This window comes from Cercospora beticola, chromosome 9, assembly GCF_033473495.1.
Source record: "Cercospora beticola chromosome 9, complete sequence".
NCBI classification, from domain to species: Eukaryota; Fungi; Ascomycota; class Dothideomycetes; order Mycosphaerellales; family Mycosphaerellaceae; genus Cercospora; species Cercospora beticola.
Genome location: NC_088943.1, coordinates 2,026,908 through 2,051,029, shown reverse-complemented (window position 1 = coordinate 2,051,029; position 24,122 = coordinate 2,026,908). Strand labels below are relative to the sequence as shown.

General features: G+C 54.1%; 11 protein-coding genes across 11 annotated transcripts; 7 read left to right on the top strand and 4 right to left on the bottom strand.

Annotated features, from left to right (window-relative positions):
- Positions 1 to 344: 344 nt before the first annotated feature.
- RHO25_013004 (uncharacterized protein) lies at positions 345 to 2,869 on the bottom strand (the record flags this gene model as incomplete). The annotated part of the gene is made up of 2 exons (XM_023604277.2): positions 345 to 2,336; positions 2,384 to 2,869. 2 exons carry the CDS (start codon positions 2,867 to 2,869, stop codon positions 345 to 347), a joined length of 2,478 nt encoding a protein of 825 aa, XP_023450355.1.
- A 1,285-nt stretch (positions 2,870 to 4,154) lies between these two features.
- RHO25_013003 (uncharacterized protein) lies at positions 4,155 to 5,136 on the top strand (the record flags this gene model as incomplete). Its single annotated transcript, XM_023604275.2, has 5 exons — positions 4,155 to 4,368; positions 4,421 to 4,577; positions 4,630 to 4,851; positions 4,927 to 5,064; positions 5,124 to 5,136. 5 exons carry the CDS (start codon positions 4,155 to 4,157, stop codon positions 5,134 to 5,136), a joined length of 744 nt encoding a protein of 247 aa, XP_023450349.1.
- Positions 5,137 to 5,729: 593 nt separating this feature from the next.
- RHO25_013002 (uncharacterized protein) lies at positions 5,730 to 6,095 on the top strand (the record flags this gene model as incomplete). Its single annotated transcript, XM_065603627.1, has 1 exon — positions 5,730 to 6,095. The coding sequence occupies one exon, from the start codon at positions 5,730 to 5,732 to the stop codon at positions 6,093 to 6,095; it is 366 nt and encodes a 121-aa protein (XP_065459699.1).
- A 1-nt stretch (position 6,096) lies between these two features.
- On the bottom strand, positions 6,097 to 6,657 carry RHO25_013001 (uncharacterized protein; the record flags this gene model as incomplete). The annotated part of the gene is made up of 2 exons (XM_065603626.1): positions 6,097 to 6,249; positions 6,301 to 6,657. The coding sequence occupies 2 exons, from the start codon at positions 6,655 to 6,657 to the stop codon at positions 6,097 to 6,099; spliced, it is 510 nt and encodes a 169-aa protein (XP_065459698.1).
- Positions 6,658 to 7,261: 604 nt separating this feature from the next.
- Positions 7,262 to 9,200, top strand: RHO25_013000 (uncharacterized protein; the record flags this gene model as incomplete). Its single annotated transcript, XM_065603625.1, has 2 exons — positions 7,262 to 7,596; positions 7,646 to 9,200. The coding sequence occupies 2 exons, from the start codon at positions 7,262 to 7,264 to the stop codon at positions 9,198 to 9,200; spliced, it is 1,890 nt and encodes a 629-aa protein (XP_065459697.1).
- Positions 9,201 to 9,377: 177 nt separating this feature from the next.
- RHO25_012999 (uncharacterized protein) lies at positions 9,378 to 10,434 on the top strand (the record flags this gene model as incomplete). Its single annotated transcript, XM_065603624.1, has 2 exons — positions 9,378 to 9,434; positions 9,484 to 10,434. The coding sequence occupies 2 exons, from the start codon at positions 9,378 to 9,380 to the stop codon at positions 10,432 to 10,434; spliced, it is 1,008 nt and encodes a 335-aa protein (XP_065459696.1).
- Positions 10,435 to 10,550: 116 nt separating this feature from the next.
- RHO25_012998 (uncharacterized protein) lies at positions 10,551 to 11,988 on the bottom strand (the record flags this gene model as incomplete). The annotated part of the gene is made up of 2 exons (XM_023604273.2): positions 10,551 to 11,594; positions 11,650 to 11,988. The coding sequence occupies 2 exons, from the start codon at positions 11,986 to 11,988 to the stop codon at positions 10,551 to 10,553; spliced, it is 1,383 nt and encodes a 460-aa protein (XP_023450348.1).
- Positions 11,989 to 13,270: 1,282 nt separating this feature from the next.
- RHO25_012997 (uncharacterized protein) lies at positions 13,271 to 16,810 on the top strand (the record flags this gene model as incomplete). The annotated part of the gene is made up of 1 exon (XM_023604272.2): positions 13,271 to 16,810. One exon carries the CDS (start codon positions 13,271 to 13,273, stop codon positions 16,808 to 16,810), a length of 3,540 nt encoding a protein of 1,179 aa, XP_023450352.1.
- A 1,064-nt stretch (positions 16,811 to 17,874) lies between these two features.
- RHO25_012996 (uncharacterized protein) lies at positions 17,875 to 20,889 on the top strand (the record flags this gene model as incomplete). The annotated part of the gene is made up of 4 exons (XM_023604271.1): positions 17,875 to 18,460; positions 18,518 to 19,077; positions 19,125 to 19,982; positions 20,050 to 20,889. The coding sequence occupies 4 exons, from the start codon at positions 17,875 to 17,877 to the stop codon at positions 20,887 to 20,889; spliced, it is 2,844 nt and encodes a 947-aa protein (XP_023450351.1).
- A 224-nt stretch (positions 20,890 to 21,113) lies between these two features.
- RHO25_012995 (uncharacterized protein) lies at positions 21,114 to 21,473 on the top strand (the record flags this gene model as incomplete). Its single annotated transcript, XM_065603623.1, has 1 exon — positions 21,114 to 21,473. One exon carries the CDS (start codon positions 21,114 to 21,116, stop codon positions 21,471 to 21,473), a length of 360 nt encoding a protein of 119 aa, XP_065459695.1.
- Positions 21,474 to 22,894: 1,421 nt separating this feature from the next.
- RHO25_012994 (uncharacterized protein) lies at positions 22,895 to 23,494 on the bottom strand (the record flags this gene model as incomplete). Its single annotated transcript, XM_023604270.2, has 1 exon — positions 22,895 to 23,494. The coding sequence occupies one exon, from the start codon at positions 23,492 to 23,494 to the stop codon at positions 22,895 to 22,897; it is 600 nt and encodes a 199-aa protein (XP_023450186.1).
- Positions 23,495 to 24,122: the final 628 nt, after the last annotated feature.

Here is a 24,122-nt window from a genome sequence, read left to right as displayed (position 1 = left end):
TGCAGCAGACAGCGAAGAATGAGGTCCTCACAGGCAAACCAACAAGCACCGCGAAAGAAAGATTGAAAAAAATTGAAAGTCATAATAAATATTTCATACCTTCTGCTCCTACTTGGTATCACTGCTCAACATTGACCTCCTCACTCCATCATCGGCCACACGAGCCACTCTCAAACTCAAAAGACTTTTCTCTTCTGCGCCAACACAGTCCTTTGTTCAGCGTACCTTATAGCCTTCCCCCATCTATCAACCAGATGCCACAGAACCCTCCGAGAAATCCCAAAGACATGTTTCATCACCAGAGAAACAAGCAAAATGAACACCTCAAAACGCCGCATATTTCGTTATCGTTCATATCTCGGTAGAACCGACTGATCTGACACACTCGCGTGGTGCATATCATCATCGTCACTGCCGTACAAGTCTTCGTTCGTCAAAGCGGGCGCGCTGGGTACGGGAAGGGCTCTGCTGTTGCTGCTGCTCGGACCAGCGTCCTCGGGACTATCGTCCATGGGAGGCGCTGAAGCCTCTCGTTCTAGTTGCCGCCTTTGCAGTTCGGCTTTGTCGTCGGTGGGAGGCAAAGGGGCCGCGACTGTAGGCGTGGGAGTTGCGGAAAAAGCAGATAATGTGTCTGCTTCTCGAGGCTCATAATCCGGTGTTCGCGGCAATGGTATTGATCGAGCATAGTCGACAGATAACATGCCGTTGATGGGCGTGGCACTGTTGGACCCATAAGCAGGGGGTGTGAGCAAGGCAGGCCGCGGCGCTGATGGACCGTGTCCATTGGGCAATTCATCCGGTAGATGTGGTGCCGTTGCAGCATGAGAGCGTGGTCCTGCGCCATCTTCGACTCCTGGAGGCTGACTGGGTAGCAGCCGCTGTTCTGCTCGTCTCACCCTCTCCTTCTCGGATAACTGCGATTCGTCCTCGACTTGCGGTATCGGTATCGGCGGCGGAGGTTCCACGTAATGCGTATGGGGAGGGTAGTCGTAGTGACCATATCCATACCCATTGTACCCATGCCAGTCGTAGCCGTTGTATGCGTAAGGGCTGTGCGGGTACTGCTGGCCGTAACCGTAGCCGTTCCCGGCATGATTCCAGTAATCGTCCTGCCAGCCACCTTCTGGTTGGGACGTCGCTCCAGCTTGTGCATCAGCTTGCTGTTCTGGATGCTGTGTAGGTGTCGCCTCCATTTCTGGCTCCTCCGGGATAGACACCTTCCGCTTACCCTTTTTCCGCGCATTGTCTCTCGTACCAACGACAACTTCGAAAGTGCACGCCACGACACCCTTATCTCGCCGTACAGCTGCAGTATCGATGACTGGAGCACTAAAAGGATGGACACCTGACCTTTCCGTTCCCATGCTGTCGGCGCTGTGGCCTTGCAGTACGGTGCTGGCCAGTCCTCCCAAGTTTCCCAGATTGCGATCTTGAGTCGACAGCTTCCCCTGGATATCGAGCACAATCTCCACATAATACCGAAAGCTGATCATGGCTCCTGGTACAGAGGAGATGGTTGGGAAGGCCTCTTCGGGTACATGAACCTTACCAGTGACTTCTGCAGTCAAGGACCCAGGATCGATGATCAAAGGCATGATGGTTTGCGACAAGTCTTTGCGAAACATGTGACTGGACCCAGCTCCGGACAAGGATAAGCCGCCAAGACCAGTCACGGACTTGGGGTAGTAATCTTCATACTTGGCTTCTTTGCCCTTCTCTGTAGGGCCCAACGGTATGGCAGGGTGGAGATCGACTCGAGCTTGGCGATAAAGCGTGATAATGACACCATGCAGACTCTTGACATGCTTGGTGTGATGCACATGCACTTTGACAGGGATGCTATCCCCTCGCAACACCCCGCCGGTCAATGATTCTACGGTGGCTGTGATGGTGCGATGAGCAGCTTCGCCATCGCTCTGTCGTGATGAGGCAACATTGGAGTCTTGCTGGGAAGGGCGTCCGGCGCTGCTACTTCGTATACTGTCGAAGCTGTCGTCGGTGGTTGCGGGACTCTGTGGCAGGCCTTCGAAGCCATCGGGATGGGAGCTGACTGCGGAGGAAGATTGACTGCTACGCCGCTGCAGCTCGCCGGATGTGCTGCCATTCTTTCGTGTCTTGCGGTCGGCACTGTCCGCCAACTTCCTAGCCTGTGTTTTGGCCTTGGTCCGCCGCGAAACAGGCTCCAATGTGATGGTTCGGGCTTTCGGAGGCAACATCTGCGAAATGTCGATCCTCTCGACGAGGTAGACTTTGTGATCGCATTGTATGGTAGGCGATATCGTGGTCGGTCGCGTCAGGGTGGCGGTGATCATGTAGGATATGGTTCCGCGTTCAAACTAGGACGAGTCAGCACACACTTGACATTGACAGAAGCATCACGCACAGATATGCTACTGGGCAAGTCGCGTTCGGGGAACAGCAAATCGAAGCGAAACTGGTATACGCCCTCTCCCAGCTTGCCATCTCCACACAGCACGACCTCATCCTCGAACAATGAGGCAAAGCCATTGCCAAAGTACTCGCCGCCCTTGCTGCCTTTGCCCGTGCCAATATGCGCGCTTGTTGCCCGATATCCGTCTGCAGGCGGCGAGCCTGGATTCTTGTAGACCTGCACAAAGCCGTGCAAGCAGACAACCACGTGGGTGACGCGGATGGGTTGCACGACCTTGAGATTGACGCAGCCTGTTACCGAATCGCCCTGGGCGTAGGAGCGGTGGGGGTCATCGACGGAGATGTAGAAGTCGGTGAGCTTGCGCGACTTGGAGGCAAAGGGCGAGGTGATGCGCGAGAGCAGTCGTCGTCCGGAGCTGGGGGTGGAGTTGGCGGTGCTGGGCGTATTCGAGGGATTGCGCGCCGGAGTCGCTGGCATTATCCTCCGCGCTGCAGGTTAAGGCAGACGGCGCACGCAGGCGCGTCGGTGTCGGGCAGCGGTGTGGCGGGTGGGCGCCGTCGCGACAGGGCGCGCGCGCATGCGACGCGGTCGGCTGGCCGCCGGTGAGTAGAGGGATGTGGTTGGGGGTGTTGCGGCAGGATGTGGTGCCAAGGCGACAACGGAATGGTTGCGACGACAAGACGACGGCGGAGGCTGCAGAGAGGCGGTCCTGCGAAGCATTTCGTTAACCAACGGCGGCAGGGTCTCGCCAGACACGCGCCAGTCACGCCCCAATGGTACGACGAGCGGCGTGAAGCTTGTTGGTGGTGCGGACGAGACGAGCGCGGCGGAAGAAACGTTGTTGGATGGATGGGCGGCCGTGGTGAGCGATGCTCTCTGCTCAGCCACGCTCGCTCGCTCGCGCATCACTCATCACTCCATCGCGCGTCTCTGGCGCTGCAGCGAGCCAGCAAATGCGTGCCGCCCAGCTGCGCATCGCCTGCGGTGTTCTGGCCGCACCTCTCCATGCAACAGCGCCACCAGCAGCCCCGTCGACCCACGGTGACTCCAGTCGCTCCACGACGCGGTGGTGGATGGTGGAGGGATCGCACGTACCTTATCGCATCTGTCGCTGCCGATGATGTCGTTCGCCGGGTGCCAAGTGCAGTCAAGCTTTCCGTGCCACTTGCAGAGAAGCTCGTGGCTGTCGTGCCTTGGACGAGCCTTGTCCTGCACAAAGGCTGTCGTGCTGCTGCCCGAGTCCTTCTTGATTCGATCGTCGCTCAAATTAGCCTCTTTCTCGCATTACCATCACCAATGCAGCAGGAGCAGAGGAGGGCGGCGTGCATGGCGGGCGTGGTGAAGCTTATAAGCAACCTTGCTCGCGGACGTCTGCCAAGCTCAGCAGTTGTAGAACAGGCGGCCGCGGGACCGCCTTCCGGGCGAGCGTCTGCGTCCGCTCGTCTGGCTCAACGCGGCCTGTGTTTGGCTAGTCCCTCGACACCACCCGACCCTGTGCATCGGTGCATTTTCGGGTGGTTGTTCGAAGGATGCAACACTATCAATTCCATGACTGGAACGGAGAAGCGTGCCGGGTGGTCTGCTGCAACGCGAGTGTGGGGAGAGCTCTGCCGGAGGGGCAGCAATGGCGTCGAAAGACGTGATGCATTGCATCAACACTTGCTTACCAACGATACCGACAGTATAAAGGAGCCAGTCCAAGTACAATTTGCATTCAAGAGACACAGACTCTGCTACTGAAAGACTTCCCAAATCAGCAAAAATGTCACACAATTTGTACACCGACGAAACCCCAGCTGGCGTCAAGAACGCCAAAGGCCTCCATCTTATCACCCAAAACACTCCAAATGGCCAGGCAGTGCAGATCTTCCTCGAAGAATTGAAAGACGCTTACGGAACCGAATGGACCACCACCATCATCGACATTAGCACCAACGAGCAGAAGAAAGACTGGTTCCTTCGCCTCGACCCCAACGGCAAGCTCGTCCATCAATCTACTTCTCTACAAAACCCTAACATCACACACAGGCCGCATCCCAGTCCTAGTCGACAACTCCCAATCCCCACCTTTCACCGTCCACGAAACCTCCGCCGAACTCTTCTACCTTCTCAAATTCGCCGACAAACAGGATAAATTCGGCTTCTCCGATGATCTCGAGCGGAACCAAGCTTTGCAGTGGACTTTGTACTTTTCTCCCTTTTCTTTGCCCACAAGCTGTACTAATGGTTGACTGTAGCTTCTGGCACGGCTCCGGAGCCCCCTACCAAGGCCAAGTCAACCACTTCTCCCGCGCTGCCCCAGAGAAAATTCCCTACGCCATCACTCGTTTCCGCAACGAAACACTTCGCGTCTTTGGAGTGTTGGAGATCCATCTGAGTGGGAAGTATACGGGAGAGCCACGGGACTATCTTGCTGGGAAGGGAAAGGGAAAGTATAGTGTTGCGGATGTTAAGACTTGGTATGAATTCTCTCTCTTCTTTCTTACGGCATGGACTATGAGATGAGGGAGGTGTAATGCTGACGTCTGATGTAGGCCCTGGGTCAAGAACTGGGAACGCAGCGGTTTCACCAAAGAAGAAGTCGAGCCTTTCCCGCATCTCTTGAAGTGGATTGATCGTATTGCTGAGAGGCCGGCGGTACAGAGGGGAATTGGAGAGGCGTATAACAAAAAGTGAGCCACTTCGTTGCGCGGAAGTAAAGGAGAGGATGCGATACCAACGTGAGATGTAGGTCCAAGCTCTGATTCGTGAGGGAAAGCGACTCCCGGGTCTATAAAGCGTGAATGGGAATGATTTGGGTTGACAGTACCAGCCATGGCGAGATGGATGGGGACAGTTCTCCAGGAATGAATAACAGAAAAACTAACGAGACATTGACACCAATGTTTTCGCTGTCGTATGCTTAATTTGCATCTGCTCCGAATCTCGAGGACTGGCAGCGGAAGTGCTGCTGCTCGATTGGGTATGCGATTTTTACGGTGTCGCCTATGGACTAACGTAGATGAGTTGCGCATTGCACGCGCTTAAACGGCACAGGCGCCGACGTTTGCATGCGCGTGTTACCTCTTATGCTGCAGTTGTGCGGCGCTGTTGCATTGCTCGGCCGGAAGCGGTTGGTTGTCTGTGAAGGGCGCTTAAAGACACCAACACAAAGCCTTTGTTTGCTGGTGTCTAGTGCAGTGCACATGCGGCGCAGCTTCCGTTTCAGGTGGCAGCATGTGCCCCAAAAGCAAACAGCAAGAGACTGCTAGCACTGCGACTACCTCCACATCGCTCGGATTGACAACTCCCACAGACAAGTTGAACAGCCGGTATCGAGAAACACCAGATTCCAGGAATGGCGAACAGCAAGAACGTCTTCCTCTCCGACCAGGGACTGCCATATCAGGTCTTCGTCATGATAGTTCGAATTGGTGCCTGGGCAACTCTTGGGATTCTGGCGACGGCAATTCTGGTGTTGGTTGTGATGTGCATCAAGTATGGATCCGGAAACCAGATGTCCTCGAGGACCATCCCTCCTCTGGACCTAGAGTCCGGCGGTGGCAGCATGTCAACGCAGGAGCCGGACGAATATCAAGACTGTCCGCCTGTGTATGAAGAAGCCAACGTGAGCCTGGAATTGCCGCCTACGTACGATGAGACTGAAGCGGTAAAGCATGTCACCGCAGGAGAACGCCCCAACATCGCAGCTGAAGCGATTTGAACTATTCGTGTCGCTTCACATGGAGTCTCAAATGGATCCAAGCTGGAATCATGCTGTATGAAAGCACGACACCGAAGAAGAAGAGCGCTATGCTTGCGTAGAGGACCGGGCACAAGTCTGTGCACCTCCAGCCATTGATCAGAGCAGCCAGCGTCTACACATAGTCAGCCACGTTCAGCTCAAGAGCTTTCTTGGCGCCACTCACGCATCCACCGCCCATGAAGAAGCCAGCAACGAAGTTGTCGAGAGCAACGACAGTATGTAATGGCAATGGATTTACAAAGGTCGCCCGCATACCCCAGATGCCTTGCAACATGCCCAGGCCTCCGGGAAAGACGCAATACCCAAAAGCGCCTACAGCCTTGCGATAAATTTGACAATCGAGGGCCGCGTTTACTGGCGAACAGTCATTACGCAGAATTCTGTATCGTGCAAGCAGAATAGCGTTGACAGCAATAAGAGCTGGTCCGAGAAGCAGTTGGACGAATCGTGCAGCTCGAATCGCATTGAGAAAAAGGCCAGAGCCTGGATTCCTGACTATTTCTTCCGATGGTTCCACCATTCGCCTGATATGCAGTCGATGCAAATGATCTTTGCTGATCGAGGACGTGTCAGACGCAACAGGTCCGAGCTCATAGCAGTGCTCAGAGGGCAATGATTGTGCTCTCCTTCGAGGAGTCATTATCGTAACCACTTAATGAATGAAGTTCTTCAAGCAGACAAAGAGGCTTTGTTATTGGAAGCAACATCTCATCGAGCTCCGTCGATTGGACAAAGTGCAGCAGGATTCTGAAGATGGCCAGCTGAGCAGCTCGCGTTCGCGTGGTGCGGAACTGCGGAACGCCGTTGCGCGCACAACCTCAGCTCACTCTCACGCTCCCACATAAGTTGCGCTTGCGCCCGCTGCCAGACGTGTAGCAAATGTGTCATCTGGGACCGCAGGTATGCCGCCGCAACGGGCTCGTGGGGCTTATGCGAGATACATCTGCCAGCATTGTCGGGCACGCAAGATCAAATGCTCTCTTCCACCTGATATTGGCCCTCCTAATGGACAACCTCAACCAGCAGGTTTGGCATGTGAGCGATGCAAGGTGAGGGGTCTGGACTGCGTTGTTAATTACACGACTCTGGGACGACCCTCATCTACTGGTGGTCGGACAGGCACGATGAAGACCCCATTGCGACACAGCATCACACCTCCTACCGATGGATCGCTGATTGATACCGATGGTCGTCATGATGGAGAAGACGCTGAGATCGACGACTTCTTGCTTGTCAAGCCTAAGTCGACGGATGTGAATAGCGGGACTATTACGAAGACGAAACGACTGCCAACGCCTATGGACAAAGCTCGCGCCACGTTCGATTCAGCGCATCTTCTTTCTACACTGCTGGCCAGAGATGTTCACTTTGGCGCAGACTTCTCTCGTGCTTCACCATCAAGAGACTATTGTCTGCTAGATCTATTAAGTTCAGAAGCGGTTGCAAATCTGGACAAACTGTGAGATACAGCACGGATCTGTCAGCACTCTCCGTCTGATTTTTGCCAGGCTTGTGTGGCATCGGTTATACTTCCCTGATATACCAGCAATGTCCGACCTTTATACCGATATCTCAAAGAACACCTCGAGTGCTCAAGAACCCAATGCAAGCACGTTGCTGCTTACTGTGCTCGCATCTCTGGCCATTGATGCGAAACCGGTGGAAACATCAGAAGAACGACAACTGCAAACGCTGCTGCGTCAGATTGCGTTTCGAGAGTATCAGCGCCTGATGTTCGACTTGCCGTCGAGCAAAAGCGCTATCTTGGCCCTCCAATTGATTCTAGAATATCAGCCTAGTCTTATTGCCATCGATCGGACTACTATCACAAAGAGTGTTTCGAATCCAACGCTGCGACTCATGATCTACGAGATAGCCAGGAAATTGCATCTGGAGCCTATGGCAGACTATAGACAGTCGTTGCTCCGGGAAGGCGTGCCCACCATCGGTGCAGAGCAGCTCAATGACCTCCTACTCTGGTTCAGAGTGTGCCTCGCTCAGTGCACTGACACCCTGGCTGGAGATACGAGAGACGCTTTGGCTATGAACAAAGCAGCAAGAGTCGTAAGCTATGCCAGCTTACTGCTGGCTTCGGACTCAGTACCTCTTGCAACATACCATGCAGTTTGTATCGCGAGGATCCGGGCGCGAGAGCTGAGCGCTCTACTCAGAATGAGAATGGACCCGCGCACGTTGACTAGCCTGGAGGAGACTATACTCACGCATCGACACGCATGTGAAGAGGAAAGAGAACAATTGCAAAACACTGTTCGAGGCTCCCGAGAAAGCAACACTGAACTAAGCCTCGCGACCCTACAGTTGATAAACGCTCGCTTGCATCGCTCCTACTGTTCGATAGCTGGTGCTGCGATGTTCTTTGTTGTTATGGACGGCTCGCACACGCCGACCAACGATGCAACTACTTCTGATCCTCCTGCCATCACCACTCAGCATGCCCTCGAAACGTCCGACCAGATTATCCACCGGCTTGCCGGCAAGACTCGAGAGCAGCAAGTGGGTGACTCGCGAACTATGTTCCTTATCACTCACGGCGAATACCGTATGCAAGACCTCGAAATGCTCCTCGTTAACTTCGTGGGGACTGCCGACCTGTCCATCGATGGCGTGCCGTTCGTACCATCTCAGCATGACAGTATCTGTCACATCTTGTTTACTTGCAAGGATATCATGGAAGAGAACGCTGCGCGAATGAAAGGTTGGGGCGGCTTGCATGATCGGGCTGCAGTACAATCGATGTTGATACAGAATTGTGCGAGTTTGATGAGGAACATAAGCCAGCGAGAACGACCTGGGTCGAACAGTCTGCGCGCTGCAAGAGAAGGATGCTTGTGGGCTGGGACTGCGAGGTTACTTGAATCGTTGATGAAGTTGCTGGCCCAGTGGAGAAGATGGGACACTCTGGGAAGTGCATTGGTTGAGAGACCGATGAGGAGGAATGGACCAGACTCAGAGTCTTCTCGTAGAAGTGATGAGGATGGCCTGGCTGTGGACATGATGCCAGAGGACCTGTTCTTTGATTGGGAGCTTTGGTTGAAAGAGTAACGCGACGCGAAGCGTCAAGTCCCATGCGGTGAGCGAGTGAATGGCGGTAGACCGGAGTGAACGGTCCAGCCTCTAGCAAGCACCGCACTCATATCTTCACCTGGAAACATACCTGGCTATCCTCACCTGAAAAGCATCCTGACCACCAAATCATCCCCAACACTGCAGAACAACACCATGGCCGGCAAGATGTTTTCAAATAAGCGCGCTCGAATGCTCGCGTTCATTGCCAAGGTAAGTGCTGATTGTGTTCACCGGATTACTTATGCTGACTCGAAGCCAGATCCACTCTCGAGGCACTCGAGGAGCACGCAAGAGCGACATCAATCCTCGAGTCGTCTCTCCTGCGGAGACAGCAGTCCTCCAAACCGCCGAGCTTCTCGAGTGCATCCTCTCACACCTCCCAGGCGACATGATACCCAGATCCCGTCTCGTCTGCCAGCAATGGAACGAACTCATCTCAACATCTCCCACACTCCGCGAGAGCATCCTTCTTGACAGACTCTGGTGCATTCCCTACGGCCCCTACCCAACCCCAAACCATATTCCACCTGTCTTCCGCCTTGCTCCAACGAGTTCGAACATGATCGTCACCAGAAGCAACCCATCTGGACAAGTGCCACCACAAGTCCCCAACAGCGATGGCATGATCGTTCTTCGACCCGCACTTCTGCACCGTTTATTCTACAAAGACTCCGGAGATCGTGCAGACTGGCATTTCGCAATTGGAGACACAATGAAAGTGAGACTGAACCTCGATCTCAAGGATCTCTTATCGCAAGGAACGACGCACACTGAGCGATACGCCAAAGCTCTCATCACTAACCCTCCCTGTTACAATGCATTGATGACAATCGGCTGGTCAGCCTACCATGTTGAGCGGAATGAGATTCTAATTGGCGAAGTCAGCAGCGTTCTTGACGATAAGTCCAGTCTGACTGTCAAGCATGTCTTGGATGTGCTCTTCCAGAAGCGGGGAACTTGTTCGTTGAGGGAATGGCACGGGCGACTTTCTGACTGCATCACGCCTTTTGGTGAACAGGATAGGGCAGATGATTGGACATTCTCGGAAATCTTCGAACAGTTGATCGGAGATGGGTACCAGAACGTGAATATCAGGAATTGTTACTTGGGACTGTATGGGGTTGTCGTGCCGAGGGAGAGTCAATTGGAGAGTTTGAGAAGAGAGAAGGATATGGGGGAGTTCATGAAGGAAGTTGGAATGAAGGGTTGAAGGAGCTGAGCGCAAGACGATGAGGAAGAATTGGTCATCGACGCCGCACTTCGCGCGGTCACAGCACTCATTGTAGTAAGGTAGAGCGGTTTACATCGACCTTCCTCAACGCCACTCTACAACCACTTCTCCTTCAACTTGTCAAACACACCACTTCCAACAATTTTCCTCTTCCCTCCGACCTCCTCGTGCTCTATCTTCTTCTTTCTCGCCACCCAACAAGCAGCAATATATCCATGCCGATACAAGGTACTCTGATTGAAATTATACAAAACATCTCTCTCTTCCACTTTCCCATCTAGTGCGCTTCTCCCCTCAATACTCTCTCGTATCTCGAACTCAAATCCCATACTCTCCGCCACGAGTACTACCTCCTCCAAACTCAATTGCACCAATGGTGCAGTACCATATAGCAGTGGCCCAACATTGACCCATATGCCGCCTGGTTTGAGTAGAGAGTGAATAGTCTCGAGATATGCGATGAGATTCCGAGCAGTGTCGATAAAGAAGAGTGTTGCAACAGCATCGTACTGTCCATTCTGGTGTACAAATTTCGTGGTGAAGTCTCCTTCAACCAGCAATGTCTCAGTCGGGATTATAGGAGGATGTATCAAAACCGGACGCGTAAGTTCCTCTCTTCTTTCTGCGTGGGACCAATTCTCAAGGAAAGGGTGAAGAGTGATGGGGCCGTGGCTTGCTGGCAGGGATCTGAGATAGCGATAGGCCATGTTCATGCTCGAAGACCGTTCGTTGGATGTGACAGACATGTAGTCTCCGAGGAGGCTGATTTCGTGTGCGAGACGGCCTAATCCGGCTCCAGGGACGAGGACATGGTATTTGACATTTTCATCTGACGAGATTGGAGGGAGATGTGATGTCAGTGCATCGAGTATGTATAGAAATGTCGCTTCGCGTTCGGCTTGTCCTTCAGGCGACCAGTCTCGTACGGAGTGCTTGAGAGATTGGGAGACTGTTGTTCGGATTCCGGACTTGGCTTTCCCATCATCGGTGTCGTGAATGAAAGTCGCGAGCTCATGTCGAGAGATGTTGTAGTACGAGAGGGAGTGCTGTAAAACTTTCTTGCAGAATTCGGCGTTGGTTTTGAGGAGTGTACGAGCTTGTGCGAAGTTGGCTTGATAGTTGACCACGGAATCGAGGATCTGAAACCAGCTGTGAGTGTGGACGTCGGCAGATTGAACGAGGAAGACGTATAACCTTTTTGTGTTTCTTAGGGACATGCTTGTACAGACGCTCAAATCTGTCGATTTCTGCACCAACAATCTTCTCATACTTGTCATAACCGTCAAGTGCCTCCAGGACCTGCCATCGCGGATGCTTCTTGTTCCATTTTCCGATGTTGCGATCAATGGACTTCAGCAGCTGCTCACGTGCGATCTCGTGTCTTTGTCCATCCGCTGGACATGCTGGAGTGTAGTATATCGAGGATGATTCTCGGCATGTGTTTGACTCAACATGACTCGATGCCAGGCGTACTAGGCCTGCAAGCACGCAAAGTTGGATAAGTGTCAGCCAGAAGCTGTTCGGCATGGACATTGAAGCTTCTCGCAGTGTTTTGACATGATGTCTGCAGCTGGTCTGCTCGGTTTAGACATTGGATCGTTACGAGAAGTGGGTTGCTAAGAAAAGCCAAGCGCGTAGAGGGAAGGACATTGATGGATCGTGCTCAGTTTTACACTGCGGCGGGATCGAATGTTGGCGTCTTCATCCCGCCCGCCGTCGACCCGTCTTGACGAGACGATTGCAAGTGGTGACAGGAGCGATGGATGCGAAACGGTGACCGAAAGGCAAAGCAGCAAAAGGCCACGCGATGACGGGCCCGTCGGTGCGACGTTTTGGAGCTCTCTCCACGATCTACCGGATGAATCCCGGGTGTCGTTCGAGCTGGCTGGGAATGGAGCATCACGAAGAAGTGCCGTCGAGAGTCAAGCATTGAGTAGTCGACTAGTTTTGCGTGACTACGCAAGGCTGTGAGCAGACTATGGACGACTGCCGATGTGGTGGTGACCATTTTCAGCGCACCCAATCGCCCAATTCGCGCCTTTTTGATGTGTCGTGAGCGATGTGGGGCACGACGATCGGATGTGCGGTGACAGGAGGTCTGGACTGTCAACCAGACTCTGATACAGCAGGAAGCAGGACTGCTGTGCCGTACCATGGAGCTCTGGCATATGTGAAGCCTGATCAGAAGCCAGGGTGCGGTGAACTCTGGGCCAATGTGCGGGTTTCGAGCGGCACAACGCTCACCGGCACACGCGGCGGGGCGCTGATCCGCCGCTCCAGGAGGTGTGAAGGAAGAGGTGGGAGAGCATCGGCACGGCATTTTTGCGTGTGCTTTCTTCACACAAGGGATATGGAGGGGAGCGGTGGTGTGTTCCCCAATGGCGGGCGCTAACTAGTGCGCAAGGCCGTGGCGCCAGGAGACACACAGCTGTGACCAGCACCACCCGACCGCTGCTCATCGGCGGCAAGTCAGGAGGAGGGGCGGTCGCTTGAGGAAGGGATCTGGCGGCAGCATGCGCAGCTTATTGTCACTGCACATCGAAAAGCGCGGGTCGAGGCATGTAGGAGAAAGTGCGTGTGCGCTTGGCGGGTAATACTTTGGGTGGTGTCGCAAGCATTCTGACCCGAATTCGAGACCTGTGACAGCCCTTCCTTGCGCCCTCCAGCCCTGCCGCCCGCCACTCTTTCAACCTCTCGTCTTCCAACACTTTCTCACCTCATCCCACCCACCGCCCTCCTCTCGCACACCGGACCTCCCACTACCGCGAGCGACGCCGTTCCCGCCATTGTTGCCGATGAACCTGTTCATGGCAACATGGTGTCTGGACACCCACCCGGTTCGCACGCCCAAGTGCGAGTCCGCCATTTGCTTTTCCTGTCGCTCCTCCTCCCCGTAGCGGCTGCCCTGCAGAAGCAGCCCGAACACTACCACTCCTCTCACCACTCCGCCGCCGCCCTCCAGGATGGCGACATCGCCGATGCCGCTCCCGCCGTGGACGAGCACTGGCAGCACACTGTCGGCAGGCAGCTGCACCAAGAGGTCTCGGTGAAGCACAAAGCCCAGAAGAACACCAACGTCGACGCCGACGACGACGACGACAACACCCACAACGAAAAACACAAGAAAGCGCGGATCTCCCAGGTCCACCAGCGCGCCCTTGCGACTGTGTCTCCAGCCGAATCGAACCACGACGCGGCTGTTCGAGCACCTCCTGCACAATGGTCGACGGCTGCCTCCAGCGCCGGTCTGGCCTCGCGACAACCGGCGCGATCACTGCAGGATTGGCAAGTCGAGGATCTCATGCTCCTGGCGACTGTGGATGGGAAGCTCTACGCACGCGACCGCGGCACCGGTGCCCCACGATGGCAGCTGGAAGCTGACGGAGAGATGGTGCAAGTCATCAGGCACCCTCACAACAAGACGTACAACGCTCTTGGACAAGAGGTCGTCGAACCTCGATTCGTCATTGAGCCGAGCCAGGATGGCGCTCTGTATGTTCTGCAACCGCATTACGGGCTGCAGAGGCTTCCGTATACCGTGAAGGAGCTTTCTGAAGCCGCGCCCTTCGAGGAGACGGGACATCTCGGCGTCACATATACTGCCGAGAAGAAGAATACCCTATACCACATCGACGCACGAACCGGCAACGTGCTCAAGACCTTTCAACCGGGAGGCTCATTCGTGAACAAGGATCAGAGTTGCCGCAGAGTTAGCCCACTGGACGACGTCCTTGGTGATAGCGAGTGTGAGACACAGGGAACCATTGTGCTTGGACGCACCGAGTACACGATTGGCATCCAGAATAGAGCCACGGGAGAGCCTGTCGAAACTATCAAATACTTCGAGTGGACAGGCAACACCCGTGATAACGACCTACGCAACACGTACGACAAGACGATGGACGAGAAATATGTCTACTCCTCGTGGAATGGACGCATCAACGGCATCGACACGAGCTCTGCCAATCCATACAGAAAGCCGGACTTTACTCAGGTCTTCGCTTCACCAGTGGTCAGAGTTTTCGACATCATCCGACCGAAATCAGATCCCTCGGGCGATGCTTCACTAGCTGTGCTACCACAGCCAATACCGCCGGCTGCCAACGCGTTTGCCGGACTGGAGGACGAAGAGGATTACGATCCGGTCTATGTCAACCGCACTCGTTCTGGCAGTTGGTTCGCCCTTTCCGAAAAGCAGTACCCATCTGTCACATACCGAGCACCCGTGGTACCCAGCATTGAATACGAGGGACGCTGGAGGAAAGAAGATTTCGCCGGCGTGTACAACCTCCCGCAGGAAGGATACTCGGGTGGACAGCTGCTCGACGGAAACCAGGTGCCATTGATTGATGCTGCACCAGCAGTCGAATCCAGAGCAGCCTCGCCGGGAGCAATGGACACGCCGTTGTCGTCGCCCAAGAAGAGCTCGTTCGATCTGACCTTGCTCACTGGCCTAGTGCTTGGCTTCGTTATTGCCATCTGCACGACTGGCGGTGTTGCTCTGTACAAATGGCCAGAGACCCGAACATTGTTACTCCCACAGAAGCCGACCATGCAGATGCCGGTCGCCGACGCTCTCACTGTGCCACCTGAGGAGCAACCAGCCATACGTGAGAACGAGCCTGCAGAAGAAATGGCTTTCGCTCAGCCACCGAATGCCGAAAAGGAACCAGTGACTGCCAAGGTGCACTTTGACTTGCCTACCGAGAAACCGGAGACGCTCGAGAGGGCAGAATCGAACGAAGCAGACGCTGATGAGGAGGGCAAGGAGAGTGAGGAAAAAGAAGGCGAGACCAAGCCTCAGAAGAAGAAGGCCACACGTGGCAGACGAGGTGGCCGCAAACAAAAGGAGAAAGAACAAGCCCGAGAGGCAGCTCGAGAAGCCAAGAGAACGGACTCGCCTTTGCAGAGTCCTGCAGCTGTCAAGATCGTTAGCGTTGCCAAGTCTGAAAGTGCAGACATGTCAGGCCCGATGAGTATCAACAACCTGACCATTTACACCGACAAGGAGATTGGCCGAGGCAGTGGAGGTACCATCGTCTATCAAGGTTCTTGGGAGAACCGCGATGTCGCCGTCAAGCGCATGCTGTCTCAGTACTACGAGCTCGCTGCGTCTGAAGTCAACTTCCTGCAGCAGAGTGACGATCATCCCAACGTGGTGCGTTACTTTTGCCGGCAAAGAGACGACCATTTCCTATATATTGCTGTTGAATTATGCCAGGCAAGCTTATTCGATGTGTGGGAGCCAGAGAAAGCCAAGACAGAAGAGTTGCGAGCAGAACGGCGGAAGCTCAAGCTCGCGATTCAGCAAGACATGAACAGGACACTGCAACAGCTCGCAGCTGGCCTGCATCATCTACACAAGCTCCGCATCATACATCGCGACATCAAGCCCCAGAACATTCTCGTTGCGTACCCGAAGAAGACTCAGCCACCGGGTACAACTCGCTTGGTTATCTCAGATTTTGGTCTTGGTAAGAACTTGCCAGAAAACATGAGCACGCTCATTGATCCTACGGGCAACGTCGGAACATCAGGCTGGAAGGCTCCAGAGCTCATCACACAGCCTGGCGAGAAGACGGACAGCACACACAGCAGAGGAGCGTCTGGCAGTGATAGTGCCAACCCAAGTGCGAATGTTCCTGGTGTCAGCAGTGTGAAGCGTGCCGCCGACATCTTTTCCCTTGGTTGCCTCTTCTTCTGGGTCCTGACTGACGGCGTGCATCCTTACGAGGACGAGACGGGTTGGCAAGGTCTGCGTGAGAAGAATATTAAGTGTGACAAAAAGAACATGGAGCCTTTGGAACGCTGGTCGGACGCTTACGAGCCATTCCAATTGATCACGAGCATGTTGTCACCCCAACCCGAGAAGCGACCATCTGCTCAAGAAGTCTTGAACCATCCTTACTTTTGGTCACCTGAGCGAAGGCTGGCGTTCTTGTGCGACTGCTCTGATCACTTCGAACGTGAAGAGCGGGGAACATGGGAAGACAACTACGCTGGGGATTCCTACAACCTGCGCTTGCTGGAGAGCAAGGCTGAGGAAGTCATTGGCAGGCAGATGGACTTCTTGGCAAAGCTCGACGGCTTCTTCGTGCAGACGCTGGGCAAGCAACGCAAATACACCGGCAGTCGATTCTTGGATCTCCTTCGTGCACTGCGGAACAAGAAGAACCACTATGAGGACATGCCAGAGGATGTCAAGAAGCGCATAGGTCCCTTGGATGGCGGATATTTGAGTTACTGGTGCAATCGATTTCCGCGACTTCTCATGGCTTGTCACGAGGTCATTCAGGAAGCTGGACTGCATGATAGTGATCGGTTCAAGAAGTACTTTGGGCTGGGAAGTGATTGAGTAGGTCCGTAGTGTGGTCAATTTGTTCTTTTGGCTCATCATTCTTCTCTCAGATTTCGATTTTGTGTCGAAAGGTTCTCCCTCCCGAGCTGTGAATCGAGCGGCAAGGCATCGTTACACCTCACTTGCATACAGCAAACTCGGAACCCCGGAAACATCTTCAGTTTATGCTCTCTCCAACCCTCTCTCTCGTCCCACTTGCTTCCACTGCTGCTTTGCTTCTCGACACGGATTGCCTCAGCAACACTGCACAGGGCAGAGACAGTGGAGGAGTGCTCGAGATGTGCTGTCGCAGAGGACGCGGGTTGCTTCGTCAATTTCGCTTCGCTTTCCATTGGAAGGCCCCCTGCATGGGAGATCGTCGAACGATGCTTCGACGGCAAGCTTCGTGCATCGCGTCGATTTTCGTCAGATTCCACGCCTTGCTCTGGCAGAATAGAGCCCTCCTAGCTCGCAAGGCTGGCCACGGCCAGGAAATGCGTCTTCGACACTGTCCTGAGACATGACCGCAGGTACAGCTTTCTCTGAATGCAGCGGAAGATCTGTGCTTCTGTCTCTAGCCCTCGGACAAAATTGTGCTGCCATGCCGCAATGAAGCGATTGCAACCTTCGCTTGGAACTTATCGCGTTTGCTCGCTGCGACCTCAACTCTCACATGCTTTCGCATCTATTCCTCCATCTCACTTCGCTCACTTCAACGCTGTCGCCTGGCCGCTGGACCCACTTTTCCTGCTTGTGATCATTCACACAACCTACCACCAACACCTTGACTTCCACCTCCCCCTCCACGTCCAAACTTCTCACACATCTTTCTTTCCACATCGCTTGCCTACCTGGTTACCTTCTTGACTAACACCTCCTTTCTTCTACATCACACCGCCTCGCACCACATCGCGCGTCGCTCTTGGCGACCATTCTCACAACATCCTTCGCATCTCACAAAATTCTGCACTTTGGCTACATCTTCCGCCTCCGCGCTGTCTTTTGCTTCTGCACCATCTCCGTTTTTAGCGCACCTCTCCGGTACCAGTCTCGCCGCTCAGATTCGCGCGGCTTCGCAAGAGATGGCAGAGAAGCTGCCGTTGCCCCTTGACGAGCAGCAGTCTTCGCCGTCAGTCACGGCCATCAGCAATCCACCTGCGGCACAAATGTCTGCTGGTGGTCAGGAGACGATGCCGCCTGTCATGACCACTGAGCAGACGAACAACAACAGTGCTGGTAGTGTTGGAGCTGCTCCTGCTCCGCCGCCAACGTCTGGAGATCAACAGCCGATGGCGCAAGGCGGGCCTGTTCAAGGCACGTTTACTGGCACTGCCGGCTCTACAACAGCTGGATTGACGACGGCTTACGCTCCCGTTGCCATCATGGCTGATCCTCCGCCAATGGCGCCGGCAGTTCAAGAGCAGGCTGCTCCTGTACTTCATGGATTGCCAACGGGCCCGCAATTCTCCACCCCAATGGCAAACAATGCGTTCCAGAGCGCTACTGATGTTCAAATGCCGGCACCATTGCTACATGAGCAAACCCAGGTCTCGAATGCTCTGCATTCATCGGCTCTAGCAGCATTCGCGCGCGAAGCGAGCCCGCCTACTCTTTTTGTGCCCCAAGGCACGAAGCACGAGAGATCCGATTCGCTAGACCCAGAGAGCGGTGAGCATTTGGCGCAAATCAAAACGATACAGCTGAAATGTACTAACTCGAGAACAGCTTCCAAGCGCCTCAAATCGGAACCTGTGAGCACTCAAGCAAGTGCGACTTCTGGCACAACCCTTCGACTCGCTCCGGCTGAGTCAAAGACTGAGCAGTTCGCGGAGGATGCGAAGCCGAAGTTTGCTCCCTCTGCACCGCGAGTCGCTCTCGGTCCACAGGTCTCTGCCAATGCTTTCCCCCAGGATTTCCAGGCCCAACTTCTTTCGGCCGCTTCGGAGGGAGCAGTCCCAACAGTCATGATCAATGCAGCGATTCCTGCTCATGATCCGTGCTGGCCACAGAATAAACCGCATCATCCTGCATTTCACCCTAGCTTTCGAAACATCGAGATTGCTATTGAGAAGATCGTTACTCAAGTTGCTCTGGCCCATGAGAAGCTGAAAAACGCAGGATATGTGGATGACATTGTCAGAGCTTATATTGGGAGATTGGCCAGATTGGTGAAGCAACTTGCCCACCTCAAGGAGAATGAGATTGTAGCTCTCCTCGGGGATATGGGGATTGGCAAGTCCGAAGCATACGAGGCGTTGGTGGGGCGGGACGGAATTGCGATCAAGGTATGTGCAATAATGTCGTATTGGCAGCCGAGCTAATAAGTCTACAGTCGGACACCGGCCGTGGCACACATTTTCCCATCGAAGGTCATGGGCGGAGGATGGCACAAACCACTGCCTTCGAAGTTACCATCGTGTGGAAGACGAGGAACGAGTTCAGAGATCCCGTCACGACATCCTGTTTGGCCATCTACGCGTATCTCAATGGCGACAAAGTCCAGGATGTGTCCCCTGACCAAGGCAATGGGTCCGCCGACGAAGACGAAGATCAAGATTCTGGCGACACCAGCGCCGCGGAGCGCCAGTACGAATGCGATGCGGCATTGTGCCACCTGCTCCCATTGCTGCACGAAGAGAATCACCCTCACTTCAGCAACTACAAGACCCTGACGGAATGGCTCCTCGCGCAGCAAAGCGATCATACCGATCTTGACGCCATTGTCAACCTCTTACTTGATCGAATCATGACTTTGCGTAGAGACCACGGCATCTCTGACACTAGCAACTCATACCCCGCCAACAGCACGCAAGAGGTCATCAAGATGCTCGAAAACTACTGTCCTCCGAGTTCGAAGGATGATCTCAATTCCAGTTGCTGGCAGCGTTCGTGCCATTTGAAGAAGGCCCAGCTCCATTTCGACAACGATATGGGCTCCGAGGGACTCATCTTTGCTGATGTGCCAGGACGGAATGATCCTGACCTCGTGATGGCAGAAATGATCGAGAGATACGTCGAGAGCGCTGATCGCTACATCATTATGGCGCCAGCGGGAAGACCGATCACCAAGGAGATTGATGGATACATCCGCGAAGCCATTCGATCAAAGAAGCCGACCATGTTTGTTGTGACAAAGATCGACGACAAGAACGACCTGAACCAGAGAGAGAAGGATGCTCTGTCGGAAGAGGTGCGCGAGGAGCTGGACGCAGCAGAGGCCGCTGTGCGGGGCTTGAACGCTGATATTAGAGACGCAGCAGCCCGAAAAGGAAGCTCTCAAGGTCGAGAGGGATCACGCGCAAGAGAGCGCCGTCTCTGAGCGAATTGAGCACCTCAAAGCCATCGAGTTACCCGCGGCCGAGGCGAGATTCCATCAACTCAAAGTCGAGATTAGGAACCGAAAGCTGGAAAAAGAGATATCTGCGCAGTACGACAAACTGGCGCGTACCAGCTCTGGAGCAGGCGACCTCCAAATAGCTTTCATCTCCGCCAAAGAGTACGGCAGGCATCTCAGAGGCGAGTGGAGCAAGCTGGACTACGAAGCAACTGGAGTTCCAAAGCTCTTTCGTTTGCTCTATCGATCTGTCGCAAGCAAGCGCATGGAACAGCTTCGTCGACTCTGTTGCACAGACCTACCTCGCCAGCTTACCATCATCAAGCACGTACTGAACAAGACTCCCATTGAGCGGTACCATGAGTTCAAGAACTCATTGGAGAACATTCTTGCCACGTTCCAGGAGGGCATTGTGCAAGGTGCAAAGGACGAAGTCGCCAGCTGGATTCTCACGAACATATCCGAGCCGTTCGCACATGCAGCCGACAAAACTTGGCCCAAGGTGGCAAATGCGCTGGTTGGCTGTTGGACGAAGGCTGCTCGATCTCCGACCTTCAATGTACTGTGCCGGAAGTATGGGGAGCATCGTGACCGCAAGTGGAATTTGGAGATTCAAGACTTGATGGCCGGCGATGTAGGCCAAAATGGTGCTGCGGACCGCTTCATTCGACTTATGCTTACGATTCGGGAAGCCAAAGATAATATGGGAGCAAACCTGGTCAGCCGCTTTAGCGAGGCGGGCCCAGAGGACATGACCCACTAGTTACCTCTTTGGCCTTCTCGAGGCTAAACTGACTGAGTTGCAACTCCACGAGATCCCCACGGCAAGGGTTTTCTACCGAGAATTGAAGCAGCGCAAGCTTGAGTTTCGCGAGCGCTTAGAACTCCTTTTCCAACGCTTTGGCGACAAAGTCGACAAGATCAAGGACAGAGCACTCGTCGGTGGAGCAGCGGGCGCCAAAGACGACACCTACGTCGGGTCGGTCAATGAGAAAGGCATACGAGAAGGCTAATACATTTGACAAGAAGAACTACAAGAAGTTGCCAGACACCATGGTCCCCGGTGCTCGCGGTCGGATGAAGAAAGTCAAAGGTGACACGCCAGCGGCTCAAGTCTACAAGAAGCAACAGAACGTCCTTCGTCGGAAGCTAGGGACAGGCAAAGAATCCGTCTATCGCGAAGTCGTCGAAGCGATCCAGAAAGACCTCGAAGACGAAGGCAATAAGTTCGTCAACAAGCTTCCACATTGCGTGCAGCGATGTGTACGATGGTGTTTTGGAGGCGTTCGATACTTTCTACACCGTTCCGGACTTGGAGAAGAACGATGTCGAGATGGTCACTCCTGAGCTTCTAGAGGATACTGTTGAGGAAGTTCTCGCAGATCTTCCCGCTTACGAGAGTGGCGAAGCGGGCAAGACGGCATTGGTGAGGCGAGAGAGCGACATCGAGAAGTTGCTCAAGGAGTGTTACTCTTGGGAGCAGCAGTATGCCCATGAGCCGAAAGACTAAACGAAGATCAACGATCACGGTGAAGAAGCAGCCGCAACGGACACGGTTGCACTTGAGTGCATAGAATGCAGATTGCACCGATTTCAACGCAGCGAGACATGATGCTGAGATGAGACTCAGCCTACACATGCAAAGTAAGCATTTCGAAGCGCGTAACTCAGCGCAAGCAAGTCTGAGCTCACAGCAACGACTGAGGCCGAAGACAGATAGCATGTGTCATGAGACGAGACACACGAACATAACGACATCGAAAAGTTGACCAAATTTCCCCAATTCTCCTTCCATTTCTACCATCTCGCGACCACTCCAAACACTCACTACTGCTAACTTTCCAGTCCTCCGCAAAGTAACCCTAACCCGCGTCTGATGGGTCTGGAATTCGAATACACGGAGAGATCAGAGTATTCATTCCAACTTCATAAGGCCAGGAACAATCTCCTTTCCCACATCTGAATCCAGCATTTCCTCTCATTCGGTCAACTCGTGATACGATGGGAAACCCGTCTCTAATTATGCAAATACTGCAGCGCTTCAGCTTCACGTCCCGAGCAGACGCAGAATGAACGTGCGGCATCAATAAAGATCTCCTGCGAAAAGTCCCATGAGCGTGACCTTATCAGAAGGGTTGACATCAGCACGGAGCGCAGCTCCGCTGGCACCTGTCCAAGAGTCAGTCATCCAATTCCCTTGTCATGTTTGAGTTACCGCCCGTTAAGGGGAAAGAAACGGCTCGTCGGAACAATGACATTTCCGCCTCTCCTTCACATCCCGGCATGCACACGCAGCAAAGAAAAGGAATCCACGCAAGAAAAGCGGCTTCAGAAACCAATCCATTCGTTTGAATTTCGCAGTCTCTATCTCGGCCGTGTTAATCACACTCGACCTTCCCGGGAGCGTGAGAAACGTTTGTTTGTGCAGGTCATTGTATCGCAAAGTCGGTGGGAAAATCGACTTGCAGTGTATCCATCTTCGTCTTCTTTCCAGCACTAAAAGAGAAATGCCCCGGGTCCGTACAAAATAAAAATGCCGCTTCTACAATATGTGGTCTTGCGCCGTTCCTTGACATGCGTAGTCGTTCGCTACCAGTCCATCGTGTTGTCGCTACGCCGGAACTCCTCGCCAATGAATTCATACAGATAGATGCAGGGGGTTATGTTCAAAAGTATAGTCGCTGACTTCATCGTCGTGTGTTGTTCATGAGAGCTGCGTTGTCTCAGTCAATTGCATACCATCGTTCGTGGAACGCTGAACTCACCCGTCATCGGTCGATGGGCTTGCTTGCACCATCCTTAACATAGTACGATCCTTGTACTGCTTTGCTGATTCCCACGCCCAACCCCACTGCTACGCCGATGATGAACAAGCCCAGCAGGAGCTTCGCGATCAACTTGTTACGCTTGCTCAATGCAGCCCATCTCTCTCGTACAGGGACGAGTACCTTGATGCCCTTCTGTTGTCTCCGCTGCTGCTTCTCTGCCATGTATTTCTGCTTCAGCGTTTGCTTGCTGGGCCACATGGTATCCTCTGTATTCTGCTCCACTCCAATGCGCTTCGAAAAGGGGTGTTCCTCGTCTGTGGAAGGGGTGAGAGGCGTGTCGTTGCCGGCTTCAAGGTCCTTCTCATAGACATTGAGATGTGTCTTCTTCTCTGAGGGAATTACTTCGTGTGAGGCAGGTGGGTGCGTGTAGAACGGCGACTGGACGGGCACATTTTGGCTGTACTGTTGTGCGAGCGAATCGTGAGAGGGTACGGGTGTCATGGCAGGCGAGTCGGTTAAGGGCTCGTTGAGCAGTGGTGTAGCTCGTTGGTGGTCGTCGGTGGGGACAAAAGTCGCTCCAAAGGTGGTAGAGGAAGGCATTGTGAGGGAGGTCGATCAGCGGCGCGATTTCTGGGTGAGGATTATGTATGGCGCGCCTGGTGAGGTCGGCGTCGGCAGCGTGGTGTAATCAGGAGAGGTGATGTTGATCGGATGTTGGAGTTGAACGATCCGAGCAGGGAATTTCCCACGAGAAGATTTCCTGGGTGGCAGACTGCTGTGTGAGCGGAGCACGGAGAATCGTCTCAAATACACGCGCGCAGTTCAGGAACAGGAGATGGCGGAGTCCCAATGCGCTGGGTCGTGGAAGGATGGGACCTGCAGTTCGGTGCGATGGTGCAGGGTGGAGGTCAAGGGAACGACGGCGTTGAAGGGTGGTGGAGGGTAAGCAGCAGAGCAGAGTCGAGAAGGGGAGAGGAACAGGGCAAGGTTGAAGGTGTTTCAGAGTGCAGGGACGAGGACGATGCAGTGCCTGCCCCGAGCTCTTCTGCCAAAAGCTAAGATTCTCAGTGCGCGGAGCTTGCTTGGATTGGGAAGTTCGGGGCCCCAGCAGCAGCAAAAAAGCAGCAGTGCAGTCTGCAGCGGTCGCAGTAGCAGGCGCCAGCGAGACATGGATGGTGATAGCGCGGTGCAGCGCGAAGCACCAGATGTGCGCGGAGTGCAGCCGGCC